Genomic DNA, 16,428 nt, shown 5'->3' on the forward strand with positions numbered 1-16,428 from the left:
CCCACCAAGAACAGAGAACAGAAAAGAGCTTAGATACAAAATGAAGCTTACTTTGCAGAAAATGAAAATTATCAAAAAGCATTTGCTTTAAGTTCTCCTAAAACAAAAAAAAGCATATGTCTTGGACATAAGTAACATTTGTGACCAAGACTTTGGAGAAATTGCTCCCATGTAAAGAGCACTGGAGATCTCCCTGGTCAATAAGAATCTAACTATTGACAATTGTTTAAGTACCATGCTCCTTAAAATAGGGAAGCTTTACCACACGTGTAATAACCCAGGCGTACACATGGGCCCTACAAAAGTACTGCAACTAGAATTTTAAACCAGCAAAAGCCAGCATTTCATGATTCAACGACCAGTGATACTTAGGACTTTATTTTCTCTTCTAATAGCCTTTGTGGCTTATTGGTACATTTACTAGGGAAATAAAAGGGAAAAGGAAATAAATTCTCAACGAGTTTTATGCTTTATCAACAGTTCGAATAATCATCTGGGGCAGGAAAAATTTTCAAACTCAGCATTCAAGCAGTATGTCTTGCCATAAATAAACACTATGCATATTTCAGAACTGATTTGCTTTTCCCTCAAAATATTTGAACAGAAACTCTATTTAAATGTTCCATGTCACAGCTAGGAAGAGGACTTAATTTAGACACTAAAAAATGACTTGCAAACTTTACACAAAGATCCTTGGATCCTTCCATTAACTTTAGAAGTGGGTGCCATGGTGACTTAAAAATCCTTAAAGACAGAAACTGCATATTTTTATATGTTTGGCAGTCCATTGAGTAGTATTTATTATTGGAATAAAACCATCATATTTGACACTCAGCCACACAAAGTCAGCACATATGCATGTATGGCTTTGGGGTATAGCAGGAGCCATTGGTGTCCCATCCCCTTTAGCAGCTAGTACCCCCATCCCCATGCTGCTGCTGGTGCTCTGCCTTACAGCTTACAGCCAGTGAGTACAAAAGCCATGCCCCTTGCCTCAAAGGTAAGGACTCTGGGATTTACTTTCCAGAGCCTGCAGTAGAGCAGACCAAGGTGAGACCTCCCCTGAGGCCACATCCTTGCTTGCTTTCCCCTCTCCCACATCCCCTGCTCCCTTATATGGTTTTCTTGCAGGGCACTCTTCCAATAAATTCCATACACAGAATTCCTGTCTCAGGCTCTGCTTCTAGGAAACCTGACCTAGGACCAAGGCAGGAACTCTTTTAGAAATCTCCTCATTATTCCGGCTGTATCTAATTATGGAACTTGGGGTTATTTCCTTGTTATTTCAGATCAGTGAAATGCAGAGAAGCAAAACTAAGAAAGAAGCATGAGAAATTAGGAAGGACAACTCATTCCTGCCTCCCAAGCCCATATCCAAGGTGATATATCCGCAATATCCAAGGTCTCTTCAAACATCTCCAGTTTTTATTCTTTTAAAGATCAAGCCAACCCAAGGAAACATGTACCTTTGCAAACCACTTGGTAATTAGTACAGCAGTCTCCCCTGGCCAAGCAGTCCTCTGAGCAGTGACAAGCATTGTCTTCATTTCTTACTTCTCCGCATCTGTCCTTAGTACACTCCCAGCCGCCAGCTGAAATCGGCACAACAGAACACTCACTGCTTCACACAAACCAAATAAAAGAGGCCACAATTGCTTACAACGTTTGCCAAGAAAAAGAGCTAAAATCCCACATCATTTAATCTGCTTGTGAAATTAGAGTTGGCCTGAGGCCTAGATGATATTTGGAGGACTTACAGATAGGATGGAGTTTTAATTTTTCAAATCAGAGTACAAAGCCAAATGCCACTGGGCTCCTTTGGAAAAATGAAACCCTTAACCATTTGCCAACTGTCCTAAATGACCCAGTACAATGTATAGTGCGTAAGGTATGTGATAGAGATACCTACCATTGTAGGCATAGTTGCTATAGCTGGACTCTTATTTTCCCAAGTAGCTTTATTTAAACTTTAATCAGCTTGATTTAAATACAAATGATAGTGCAACAAGGACCTACTGTACAGCACAGGGAACTCTGCTCAAATTATGTGACAACCTAAATGGGAAAAGAATTTGAAAAAGAATAGATACATGCATATGTATAGTTGAATCACTTTGCTGTACACCTGAAACTAACACAACATTGTAAATCAACTACACTCTAATACAAAATTAAAAGGTTAAAAAAAAATAATAGTGCAACTAAATGGCCTCTACCTGCTATAAGATGCACTTGGGGGTTAAAGTCCTAAACAGATATGACGAGTATAAAGGTATACTAAAAACGTTCACAGCTCTAAGCATTGACCAAACTGTGGCCCTACCCACAATCAGAGGTCAGAGCCCTTTTTTCAAGGAGGTCAATCGCTAGGTTACAGATTTCTATCTGAGCATACTTGATTGGGAGCTCACACTCAACTCTACCAAGAAAATATCTTCGGAAAAGTAATATTTTTATTTTAAAGAGTGTGCTGTACTTTTTGTGTGACTTTTCACCTGCTAGACTGTAAGCCCCATGGAAGGAAAAATCACATCTCTCCTTTCACCGCTATATCCCCAGTACCTGAGTCTATCTACCTGGCACACGCCAGGTAGTCCATGAACATTTATTCAATCTAATTGAGAATTACCATGAAAATAAAATATGACTCTTTAAATTTGGGGTTGCTGTATTGAGAAAATTCAGAGTTAATTCATTTATTCAATAAATACATCTACTATATTTTCCGTGTTCTAGGTGCTGGGGAGGTAGTGAAGAACAAGGTCTTGTCTTCATGGAGCTTCCATTCCAATTGGGAAAGACAGACCATAAGCAAGTAAACTAGTCGATGAGATGATTTCAGCGTGTGCTAAGTGCTGTGAAGGAAATAACAGGATGGCGTGGATAGTGAGTGACAGGGGTGGGCCCGGTCTACTTGACATAGAATGGTCAAGAAATGCTTCTCTGAGCTAAAGGACACTTCAGGTCTTCACCTCTTAAAACATGTCATAAGTGGAAAGCAATGATTTTAGAAAGCAGTGCTGACTGACATCTATACACTAATATGTATAAAATAGATAACTAATAAGAACCTGCTGGGGCTTCCCTGGTGCTGCAGTGGTTGAGAGTCCGCCTGCCGATGCAGGGGACACGGGTTCGTACCCCGGTCCGGGAAGATCCCACATGCCGCGGAGCGGCTGGGCCCGTGAGCCATGGCCGCTGAGCCTGCGCGTCCGGAGCCTGTGCTCCGCAACGGGAGAGGCCACAGCAGTGAGAGGCCCGTGTACCGCAAAAAAAAAAAAAAAAAAAGAACCTGCTGTATACAAAGTAAATTAAATTTAATTTAAAAAAAGAAAAGAAAGCAGTGCTGCTCCTTAATAATATTCTACCTAGAGATACTACAGCTATGTGAATAAATGGATAAGGGGATAATAGCTGCCATACTAGAAAACAACACAACTACTGTCTAGTTTCCATTCTTTTAGAATTACCTTTGCATCCTGATTCCATTCTCTGATTTTTTTTTAATATCCCCTATTTCCACTGCCTTCTCTTCCCAACCAGAATAAATGCTTGGAATTCTCTCGCCCAGGGTATGCTATTCCCAATGGTTAGCAATTTTCCAAGGTTACTTTGACTGATAGAGGTCATGCGAGTCCTTTTCCTCAATTCAGAGATAACTCTATCAAACAGTATTCCTCTCCTAGCTTATTCCTCCCTAGTTCCATAAGAAAATCCCTTTGCTCACAAAACAGCATCACTATTAACAAGCTAGGTTTATTGAGAAATTACTAACTTTGGATAAGAATGAAATTTTTAAAAATTCAGTGAACTACAAGTAAGGTATGATTCAGTCAGCTGTATAATTTTCAAAGCAAATATGGGAATAAACACAAAAAACACTGAACTTTATTGGATAACAAGAAAGCTACCTATCAGAAAAATATTATTTAAAATGAGAACATGCTGAAAAGGGAGTGCTGAAAAGCTCTTGTGCCCTTTGAGAGAAATATCAACTTTGAGAAGTGTAATTCTGTAATATATATTTAAATTTTAAAAATGCATATATGCTTTGATCCCCAAATCCCATTCCTCAGAATTTATCTCAAGGAAAATAGGCAAAAATACGAATATGTATGAAAAATATTCATTGATACATTGTTCATAATAGCAAAAATTACCAGACCATAAATGCTGATCAGTTACTCAATGAAGTAGGCTGCATCTGTCCAATAGAATACAATGTAGGCATTCAAAAGGGGGATGTGTACAAAGGTACACAAATACAGATACACCTCACACAGGCATAAATACACACATGTATAAATGTGTACACACATTCTAAACACACACCCAGTCTCAGAGTTTACATTGAAACATTGATTGTGCTTATCTCTAGAGAGTGCTGTGTCAGCATAGTAGAATCTCAGAGATTTCTGTTTGCTCCTTCAACCTTTTGTTATTATTTTATATTTTATTCTTCCACATTTGGCCTTGTTCATTTCCACAGGGAAACGAACTACTTTAAAGTGTTATTATAACCCATATTTATTAAACTTGGGAAGAAAGGCATGAGCTACATTCAGAGAGAGCTAACCTAAAGGCAGGAGATCCATTAAACTTTGCAAGGAGCTCCAAGATCAGGAATCTGGAGGGCTGAGATGACGTGTCGGGGACAAGATACTCAAGGTAGAGAGGAAACACACAACATTAGTTAGTTCCTCAGTGCCAAGCAAATACAGACCGCTTGTTTGAAATAACACTTTAGAGCCAAAAACTCTCCTGGAACATCTGTTCCATCCATATATTCAGGTTACAAGCTTCTCAGCATTTAAGTTTATAAACCCACAACTAAGGAAGCTGGGAGAAGTTCCAAAGGAAAGTAACCCAAAAAATGGCCAAATGTTTGGAAAATGTATTATGCAAAAAAACAGCCTAATAAAATTCTTATTATCTGGGGCGGAAAACAAACAAATCAGAACTAGTAAGGGGGTTGACGTAGGTTTTCATGTAAATCAGCGGCTATTTCTTTAGTAAAGGAGAGTAATGTCTCTGTTTCTCATGATGTCATTAGAAAACTCAGACTAATGTTAATGATAATATAAGTCAGATTTTTGAAAGAATTATCTAACCATAAATGTCTGCAAACAGGTAATAATTTATCAAGAGAGCTGTAGAATCATTGTATCTAATGGTGTTAAGAGCAGGGTTGTTCATCACCTTTCCCAGAAAGTTTGAACGTGATGTTGCCCAGAGGCATGATGGATAGCCTATAAGGTATCTCAAAAGTCCCCTCTAAAGTGTTAGGCTTCGGAAACAGAGCAGGTAGAATGGCAGGAGTCTCCAAAGTGCTTCTTCTCAACTCATGTACATTCACTCAGAGGCCTGTATATTCTACTGACTCTTCCAATAGGGAAGAAATGTAAAGAAAGGTCAGGAACCTGTAGAGGAAGATCTGAGAGCTGCCTTGAGCACGCGACCCTGAGTAGAATTCCATAACAATTTTCTACTTGCACTGAGAACAGGGAATGACATCAAAGTAGTATAGTAGTAGACTATAAGATGAAATAAAACAAACGTTAGAAACTGGGCAGGCAAACGAAAAAATTAAAGTTGAAACAACAACAACAAAAAAACCCCAACACTTTAAGAATGTGCACAGTTTCAGCCCAGGTATCCTCGCAGTGAATGAGGGAATTGACAGCAAGAGACAGAAATGATAAAGATGAAAAAAAAAAAAGCCGGCCACAAATACTTCCAAAACTAGCAAATAATGACTGCAGCTGCAAAGAACCATCATTGGGTGGGCGTTATGTGGACACAACAGTCACATAGGGTGTGCTCATAATAAAACTGATAATCATTCAAGAAACAAAACTAAAACTCACGGTTTGGTTTGGCCAAAGCAGAATGGCAATGGCAGGGTGTACAACAGCAGGGGGTCTTAAGCCATCTAATCAAGGCTAGAGAAGACTCAAAAGTTACACACCTGTCTTCAGACAAAGCTCATCAAAGTCATGGCAGCAACTGCTGTAGCTCTTACACAGGTTGTCACACCGACAATCAGGGGGTCCAACCTCTTGAAGTTCAAAGCATCTGCCCTTGCAAGATCCAGAGGTGTTGGTCCAGGGGGAGTCTGATAACACTACAAGATACAAGAGACAAAGGCAATGGGATTAGGGAATGGGTTATGTTGCTATGGAGGGGTGACCCTGTGTAGCAATACAATGCGGTGATGCAGTCAGGCTCTGACTGAGCAGCCGGATCCATCACCTGCCGTCTATGTACCTTCAGCAGGTTCCTTGTTCCAGTTTCTTCATCTGTAGAGTGGAGGATTAATAGAAGCAACTCGAGGTTACAATGAGAATTAAATGAAACAAACCATGCAAAACACTGAGCAGGGTGTCAGCCATGTAGAAAGTAACAAATGTTGGCTATTGGTTTTACTACTGTTTACAATGATTATTACCACAAACATGAGGGTTAGTTTCTCTGTGGATGCTGTGATGCCAACAGAGAACAGAACTTTGAAGTATATACTTAGAAAGAAGAGTTCGTTCCCCTATTCAAATATCCATAGCTTTTGTAAGGAAAATTGAGCCTAAATGTTCTGAGAACAGTCTGAACAGATGGGATTGGAATAGAAGACTCTTAAGATCTCTTCCAGCCATAAAATCTACACCTATTACTAGGGTTACACAAACACAAACTCTACAGTCTCGGCTTTTCAAACATAAATCCTCCTACATTATCTTCATATGATATGATTGTATATCTAGAAATCTCAAGAACCGACTAAAAATTTTAGGAAAAAATAATTCAATGAGATAAAAATTCCACAAATTTGTAAAATACAGGCAATATAAGTTCAAAAATTAAATGGAAGTTCCATTCATCATAGTACCTAAAAGGTAAAATATCTAGGTATAAATTTAATAGGATGTTTAGAACCTACATGAAGAACACAGTAAAACTCTACAAAAAAAGATATTTTAAAAGATTTAATTAAGTGGTAAAACATACCATCTTGGAGGTAAAAATATCAATATTACAAAAATGTCGGGAATTCCCTGGTGGTCCAGTGGTTAGGACTCTGTGCTTTCACTGCTGAGGACCCAGGTTCAATTCCTGCTCAGGGAACTAAGATCCCAGAAGCCATGGCACAGCCGAAAAAAACAAAAACAAAACAACAACAACAACAAAATGTCAGTTCTTCCTAAATAAACTTAAAGATTCAATGCAATCACAATAAAAATACAGAAAGGAATTCTTGAAACTTGAGAGGATATTAAATGCTTATCAAAAATAAATATATGAAAACAAAAAACACTGAAAAGAAAGTAAAATATATTCTGAAGTTAAATAATTAAAACAGATTGGTTACAGAAAATAAGTAGATCAGTGCTGGGCACGAGGATGAGAAATAGGACCAAATATAAGAGAAGTGATTTTATAATGAAAATAACATTTTAAATCAGAGAAAGAAAGAAGGATTAATCAAGAAGTGAAAAAAAGATTTATCAGTAAGTAGTGCTGGGCTGACTGGAAAAATTAATCTGGATCCTCATCCTAGCTTACAAAATAATTAATTTCTGACGAATGGAAAGTATAAGCAGTGTCATACCTGTTGCTAGGAATGAAAATTTTTATTAAAAATTTTATACAATTTGGAAGTATCTATCAACACTATTAAATGCATATGAATCTTTCACCCAGAAATTCCACTACTAGGAATTTATCTCTCACATATATTTGCAAAAGTTTGCCAAGATACACGTACAAGAAAGAATCACTACCTCCATAAATGGAATATTGCCCAGCCCTTATAAAGAACGAGTCAGATCTGCATAGGCTAATATGGAAAGATCTACAAAACTGATAAACACATTTTTTTAACCAGCAAAGTACAGAAAACTGTTATAGTAGTAAATAGTACACATAATTGATATATTTTGTGTTAAAAATAGAGCCAATAAGGATAAAGATAAATATAAAATAAAAACAGAGGCCAGAGCTCGAGATGAGACAGAGGGTGAGAACAGAGGCATTGAGACACGGTGCCAGTATGAATAACCATGTTATCTTCACTGTAAGAAACTCCTACAGGAATTACCTTTGGGGAAAATGAGAAAGAGAGAAGAAGGAGACTTCTTACTTTTCTGCAGTTTGAAACGTCTAACATTTTACAAATGTCCTTTTGGGTTTTTGCTTGCTTACTTCTCTCTCTCATGTAGATATGTATACATGCATGTGAACATATGTGTATAAAGTATATGTTATATAATATTGATATATAAATATCCTAACAAATGTTATTTAAAACATGATATTTGTAATTTTATTTCCTTATTTACATTTACAAATTTTTCATTTTTTTATGATTAGTATTCATTACTTATAAAATCAAAACACCAGAGGCAGGGAGAGAACAGATGTTAAATGACATTTCTAGGTTCACCGAAGCCATTTATCTGAACATCCTGTTCATCCCTTAGTTCTTTGTCCTCTTTAAAGACAGAGTCACCCAATCCTCACCCGTATGGCATTAGATCAGTTCAACTAAAGCAAACAGATTCACTAGACCATGAGATGTGAAACGCTTTTGCATGGTTCATTCTGGGATCTTGAAATACATACAAAGCACACCAGTTCGGTTTAAGAAATAACGTCAGGTTTCCAATGCAATGCCTTACCTCTGGTTCCTAAACCACATTTTTCTATTGACTTTGGCCAACCAATCAACAGTGCATGCTGGACCCTAAGAAACTATGAGGGGAGGAGGGTTGAGAAGTGGAAAAAGGAAAAATAGAGAAATCCTATAGTAGAGATAAGAAAAAAGATAAAGATAAGAAAAATGCTTATAATTGAATTATTCCTTTTTTAAGGGTACTGCTTAGACAGAATCATTCCAACAGCCATCTAATAAATTCTGAGTAGTATTCATGCCTATGAGCTGCATACATAAATATGCTTGGCTACACTTATAGCTGAGATAATCAGAAGAGATCCAAAGGCACATTGTTTGTAGTTGTTTACTTGTCCTGGCTCCTCTTCTTCATAGCATCCCAGCCTGCATGTGAAATTTTCCTCCATTCATGCCCTTTGCTTTCCCCTCATCATAATCTCTTTCTTCTTTCTTTCTTTCCTTTCAAAATATCTGTACAAAATTTTAGCCATTTTAAACCTTTCTTCATCCATTCTATCAACGTGATTTTTACTCTTTTCTTACAAAGTTGGTTATTCTCTAAGTTTATCCCTTACTTTGTCTTTGAAAATAATTGAATTTCCCTCAATAGCTTGCCCCTGTCAATTATAATCTTCCTTGCCAACCCTTAAACTGAAGACAGCTTTGTTAAGAAAGATTTGCCCTTACACTCATAATGCAAAGATACATCTCATAAAAGTACTCAAGATTGGGTTACCAACAGCTTTCAGATGAGAGTGAATTCCTGGGCCTATGTGGATTAGGGATACATATGACAAAATTCATTCTTGGCTGACTTGGATTCAGCTGACAATGGCAGGAAGAGAAATAGGAAGATAAACAATTGAGCCGTATACTTCTTCAAGTCCTATGAGCCCAAGAACTGAACTGCCGCAACTTTTCTAAGAAAATAAAGGGATAGAGTAGAACAAAGTTCGCTTTGCCTTTCCAGGGTCTATTCCGTCCCTGCCATCTTCTATCATAACAAGTTCTAGCGCTGCTTCTTTCTGTAGTTCTGTAATTCTTCCCCATGTGCTGGCTTTTTCATTTCATGCCGAGGTCCCATGTCCTTCTCCCACACCAGGCTAAGCACAGATTTTAGGACTTCTCTTTTTATTATACCTGATTGAATGATCAAATATGGAAAGATTCTCTGACTTACTTTGCCTGAATTCTAAAATCTGTAAAGCCTTCCTTTTCCAGACCTAATAAGCTCAAAACTAACAAGAAAGATAATGACAACATGAAACAAACAAACAAACAAAAAACTTGAAAACGATCAAGTCAGAAATCTGTGCTAGGTGCAATGGGGGTTTGAAATTTTGTATGAGGCATTTGCCAATTTAATAACATACTTAAATGGTGTTATTTTACTTCAAAGAAACTAGTCTGTTCCAGAATTTAAAAAATAAATGTTACAGATCTACACAGATGGAAGTTTTTTAAAAAATAGGGACTTTAAATTTTAAAATATGTGTGTAATGTACATGTATGATACGCATAAAACAATGTTATACATTTCTTTTTTTCACAGAAGCATAATTTCATGATTTAGGAAAAAAACACCAATATAAAACCTGATTTATTTCATTCAAATTCATAATTCTGAGAGAAACAAGTGAAATTATTTTTATTTCTTTAAGTAAAACCTTATTTCTAAACCATTCCATCTTACCGTATCAACACAGAGGTAGCATTGTGGAATTCTGGTGTCATTTATATACAGAAGAAATACTATTGATAATTTAATTAGACTATTGGAAAGAACCTAATTCATGACAAGAGTTGTGACCTAAACATTACTTCATCCTGGAGTCCCAATCATATTTCCCTTCTACTCTCTCTGCAAAATGGAAATTTTCAGATTTGGATGATGGCCAGTGAAGGAGGCTGTATTTAAGTTTGAAAACATTTAGCTCAGCATAAAGCTGGATGATTCTTCTAAGTTTTGTCTGCTCCTGCATTCAGAGTTTGTGATATGACACCCTCTCTGTTCCTCCCATCCTCCATGGTTCCCAGCCCTAGTATTTCCTGACAGTGAGAATAAAAGCTTGAAATGAAACAGACTGGTTATGTCGCCTCCTTTTCAAGGGCATTGAAACAGATCTGGTTCTCCTGTGTCTTCCTGCCCTGTCTGAAATATAAAATGCAAGGAAAGGAGGCAGACAACGTGAATGACACTCAAGATACCACCCAACTCCAGGATTTAATACTGTCTGATGCCTCTTCTGGAGTATATGATTCGTTCTTTCTGGTCATACCTTCCTGTACTGAAGTCATTTTTTCTTTTTGTTGTTTGTTTGTTTCTCTTTTTTTTTAATTTTTATTGGAGTATAGTTGCTTTACAATGTTGTGTTAGTTTCTGCCGTACAGCAAAGTGAACCAGCTATGTTATACATATATCCCCTCCTTTTTGTATTTCCTTCCCATTTAAGTCACCACAGAGCAGCGAGTAGAGTTCCCTGTGCTATACAGTAGGTTCTCATTAGTTATCTATTTTCTATGTAGTAGTGTATATAGGTCAATCCCAATCTTCCCAGTTCATCCCACCCACCCCTTCCCCCCTTGGTGTCCATACATTTTGACCTTATCCCTTAGAAAGCAGCACTTACAAACAGGCCTACATGTCTGCATCTCTTCTTCCTAAATACATCACTTTCTATAAATACCTATTACTTAGGCATCACTATTCTCTCCTCTTCACAGCTTCCGAACCAGATTTCATAGACAAGTTTTTAAATAAATAGGTCCACCTGGGAAGTTTTCAAACACCCGTACTTTCAATGTGTTTTTAAATACAACATCCTCATGTAGAAAGACCTCATAAACTACAAGAAGACAGATTTCTAGATGACTTGAATGAAATTTAAGACTTTAATTTCACTTATAAACCACTCAAATAGCATTTATGAGAGTAGTCAGTAGTGTAAGTCTGAATGATTTACAAATCTGCTACCAAACAATGAAACATCATTTTATATAGCAGGTATTGTCAACTTGATAGGGTAAAAATTTAGACACTGACCTTCAAACAAAAGTGGAGGTAAATTAAGTGTATCATCATATACTTAACACTTTATATTCTCATCAGTCTTAGCATGGCATTTTGTTCTAAAAAATCTTTTCGGATAAAGAGGCAACATTACCCCCATTTTCCTGGTTGGAAGAGAAGAGCTCTAGGCCTAACTTGAGTTAGCAAAGGCCTAGCTGCAATTTCAGATCATCTGACTATAACTACAATGCCATTTTCATTAACAAAGGATTTTTCAAATTATGTACATAAGTTCTGAATTTTAGATGTTCTTTTTAAGACATGATCTTGGAAGATATATTCTATTTGAATTCTATTGAAGATGGAGATTTCAGGTTAATGCAACAAGATAGAAGATTCCGTATCGTTTTTAAGATAAATGAAAAACCACTGCACCAAAGCACCAATTAACAATGAACTGAAAAATCCATGCCCTCCTTAAATTCTAATTCAAATTATTTCATTCCATTGACTTAAACTCCCTCTGATTTCTACACTAGATTTAACATAAAATCCCATGACGTGATAGTCCCCTTAATTTTCCTTGCAGAGTAATGACTGATATATCTGTCAGCTTTGCAGTTCCTACATGCTGCCACCCTATCATTTAAGTGACTTTTCATTGTAGAATGAGGACTGAGCTTCCCAGTCCGTATTAGCCAGTTATTCACAAGCTTATAAACTTCCCTTTGTCTTTCAAGTATTAACTTGCTTCTCTCAGAGGATATCCCATTTCCACCTGGAGACTGGAAGAGTACGTATCACCAACTTCAGTGAAATAGACTCTACCACCACACCACAAACATACACATATGCACATTACATGAGTGCGCACACACTTGTATACACATAAATTCGCTTGCAATTTTAAAGGTAAATCAAGCTGGCTACATCAGATGTATGTGACAAGGATGTCAAACTGAATTGTGCATATTCTTTACATTCTCTTTGAAAAGTTATTCCAGCCATCTCATTTACCTGATGGCCCATTACATTTACCCAACAGAATTATAATTACCTCTGCTCATTTCATATCTTCTAATAAATCTATAGATCTTCTATGATCTGGTAGAAGAAATCCTATTCTACCATGATTTCCAGTAGATCCCAACATCCTAACAAAAAATCCAGCTAACAAGTATGCTAGTTAATTAATTATAACAGTTGGCACTGCCACAGCCTTGAAACTTAACACCTCAGTCTGTAGTACGGCAGCGAGGGTGTGTGTGAATATAAAATATTCTCAGTTACGGCTGAGGATTCTGAGGACCTACATTTGCTCAACAAAAAACTGAACGCTTGTGAATGAGAGGTCTTGCTCCGGTCAGTCTGAAGCTGGCCATATGTCAATACCCTTTATGTTCCTTCTTTTTGGTGGAAAGATCTCGAAGCATCTAGCTTCCCAGGATTTCTCTGGAACATGAAAGCATTGTTGAAGATAAGCATAGCAGCCTTTCCTCCTAGTACCTTGTTCTAATACATAAGTAATCGTTCACCCAGTGTTTTCCGATGTGTAGGCTTTGCTGACAGAATAACCAACTATATGTGTCATTTCAGGCACATATAACATTTAAAAAGATGAAAATGCTTAAATTCTCTGCACTATGCTCTCACTCAGTTTCCAAAGTACATCTTGGTCTTTATTCAGGAGAAATCATCCACAGTGCCTAGACAGCCGGTAAGCTATATCAACAGAAAATTTAAAATAAAAAGTGTCAGGTACACCAAAATCCCAAAACTCAGACTTAAATGGCATTGTGTCCCAAGACTAATACTTCTTAGCCGTAGAATTTTCACTAATAAATTTTTTTAGAAGATACCATAAAGGCTGAAAATAATCAATGATTTAATTAAATAATTCAAGAAGCAAATATTTTGTAGTATGTTTAAGATCACTTCGATTTATAGATGATAATTCAGATTATATTATTTTTCCAGAAGTAGCATTGATTCATTAGTTCTTATAGTTGTTCTTAATACTATATGGAGATAATTTATTATACACAAAATATATTCAAGGATTAGTAAATCTGGTCTATATTTTTCAAGTTCTCCTGAAGAGAGCACACACATTCAAAAGGCAATGAAACAGAGTGGACAGAATCATGGGCTTTTTTTTTTTCAAATCCAGAATGAAAATTAAAAATCATCTAGGCCTGTGCCTTGTCGTACAACTAAGGAAGCAGAATTCATAAGTGACTTCCCCAAGACGGCCCAGCAAGTGATACAGATCCGGGGTGCCAGTCCAGGACTTTCATGACCATTTTCCAAAGAAGTCAACTTTGAATATAATGGGTGACTTGATTTTACAACGTTCATCAGGGAAATCACTTTTAATATCAGTTTTAGCCAAAGTAATATATTAATGCAATACAGGAAAAAAGTTCCTTTAGGGTCCATTGGAAAGAACCAGCAGTGGGCTCTCAAGATGTTAGCTTGCCCACGTGACCAAACTAAGGATCCAGTTCCCCCCTTCCAGTCTGAACAGTTACAGTCAGTGTGAATGGGAGTTATACTTGTCTGGAAAAGAAGTCTTTGAAGAGAGCATTTGCTATCAATCAAAACAGAATTCTCCAGCCTAGTGATCTACTTTCCTCCCCTTCCCCAACAGAAGACAACTCATTCTGTCCATTTGGCTCCCTGGGGGTGCAAGTTTTTTTTTCCGGTACGTGGGCCTCTCACTGTTGTGGCCTCTCCCGTTGCGGAGCACAGGCTCCGGACGCGCAGGCTCAGCGGCCATGGCTCACGGGCCCAGCCGCTCCGCGGCATGTGGGATCTTCCCGGACCGGGGCACGAACCCGTGTCCCCTGCATCGGCAGGCGGACTCTCAACCACTGCGCCACCAGGGAAGCCCAGGGGTGCAATTTTTTATGATCTATTTTCTCACTTTTCACCCCAAGCACACCCCACTTGGACTCACTAAACTACTTCTAATATAATTTTTTCACCCTTACTCGAAAGTTACTTGCTTGATGTAAGGAAGACTCAGTATTCCATCAATGTATGGATCACGACTTGGCTAATAAGTGCTCATGCTGGCTAAACAGAGACAGGTGAGAGTCTCTTATGAGTCAGGTCAAGAAATACAGTGCAGAGAAACACAAAATGCACAGGAGGGCCGACGAACCTGCTGAGATGTCAGGAAGAGTCAAGAAAAGATTGCCCCATAGAGTACCCATGACTTCATATGTGATTTTTATTCATAAAACCATCGGCAGCTCCAACTTCCAGGAAATTAACCAACTCATTACTTAAGACCTGGTCAGTTGAGCCCCTCCATCTGCACAAGGAGCTCCGTCATAAGAATTCCCACACTGCTTATGGCACAGTGTATTGTGAAAGAGAACTCTCTCACTTCAGCTCTATTACTTAAGTCAAGGCACACTATTAAAACTTACCCCTCCTCAGTCCAAAAGAAAAATCAGTGAGTGCAACTCAATCTTGTAAGCTCTTCTAGGCACCTCCTCTCTTTTATATTTTTCCTGTTCTAGGTAAATCTTAATCTCATAGCCCTGAAGTTTCACAAAGAGAGTTCCCTGCCTTTTTTACTTCCATTCCTATTTTTCTCTAGGTCAGAACTTTCTGGAAGCAAATACTACATCTCATACCACATGACGATCAATCAAATTCCTGTATCTTTAATATTAAGCCAGCACCTGTTCTCACCACTTCTGTTTCAGCCTTGTCAATTCACAAGAGCTTTAATATTATCTCAACATTTAGAAATTTCAGAGGACAGAGATTTAAACAGCCAGTGATCTAGCATGAAGAGATCATAAGTGTTCTCTCATTGAACCACATTATCCTATCTGAATTACACACAGAGCTGCTTTTATTCCAGAGACATCTAGGACTAAAGTAGTTACACTTCAAGATCAGTTTAAAGATGAATTTCTTAATGAGCTGACATCGATGACCCAATGTATAAAATTTTTTAAAGACTGAAAATGGGAATAGTTGCTACACTTACCTGTAGGAGGGCCTTCATCCCATCCTTCTGCCCTCTTAATTCGATTTGCTGTGAATCCTAAGCAGAGATTGACCCCAACAGCAAAAGTGAACAGGGATATTGCCTAAGGGAATAAAGAGCTCAAATTGTCAATGCAGCCAGAGAAGCCTAAATCAGATTCCAGGAAGGCAAAATGCAAATGCCTTCAACATCACCACCCAATCTCACAACTTCCCAAAGGCACCATACAGCGCTGTCTTCATTTTAGAAACAAAAAGAAAATTCAAAATCAGGAAGCAGCTCTGAAAACCAAGGCTTGCCCGTGGCATTCTGTCATTCTCCTACCTGATAAAGCTTGCAGGAGTTTCTCCTGGCCATGGCAGAGGGTTCTTGGAAAGCCTTTTGCAGTGTGTTCTGTTTGCCTACACTGAATGCACTGCTTTTTGGGGCTCTGAGTCCAGTCTATTAACTACAAGTAATCCCACCTGGGAGGTTGACAGGCTCCTCTGATTTGTCCACAGCTTGATTTCATCACAGTTTGTTCACAAATCGCAGCTCTGAGCATAAGAAGCTTGAAATATCCCTCTCCTTCTCTCCACCCCCTATCTGTCCCTCCCCTGACACACAGATACTTTCATGTGGTTTCCTCCGGTAACATAAGGGTTTCTTATGTCGCTGTAGCCAATAACACTGCATGTTCATTTTTCTTCCCTCCTAAAAGCATGGTTTTAAAAAAAGAAACCAAATGCATTTTATCCGATAAAA

At 37.9% G+C, this 16,428-nt stretch overlaps 1 protein-coding gene across 3 annotated transcripts in view; it reads right to left on the reverse strand.

The window, feature by feature from the left end:
* The window catches only part of ENPP2 (ectonucleotide pyrophosphatase/phosphodiesterase 2), a 75,688-nt gene extending 59,614 nt beyond the window's left edge, over positions 1 to 16,074 (reverse strand). For 2 of the 3 annotated variants that reach the window (XM_065895408.1, XM_065895406.1), the window contains exons 1-4: positions 16,009 to 16,041; positions 15,685 to 15,787; positions 5,969 to 6,124; positions 1,467 to 1,592 (exon numbers count right to left, since the gene is read on the reverse strand). In XM_065895408.1, coding sequence (XP_065751480.1) covers positions 1,467 to 1,592; positions 5,969 to 6,124; positions 15,685 to 15,787; positions 16,009 to 16,041 — 418 coding nt within the window. Of the gene's footprint in view, positions 1 to 1,466; positions 1,593 to 5,968; positions 6,125 to 15,684; positions 15,788 to 16,008 lie in introns of all 3 variants that reach the window. The other variant, XM_065895407.1, reaches the window with a different exon arrangement.
* Positions 16,075 to 16,428: the final 354 nt, after the last annotated feature.

The sequence above is a fragment of the Phocoena phocoena genome, chromosome 17 (genome assembly GCF_963924675.1).
Source record: "Phocoena phocoena chromosome 17, mPhoPho1.1, whole genome shotgun sequence".
In the NCBI taxonomy this organism is placed as follows: domain Eukaryota; kingdom Metazoa; phylum Chordata; class Mammalia; order Artiodactyla; family Phocoenidae; genus Phocoena; species Phocoena phocoena.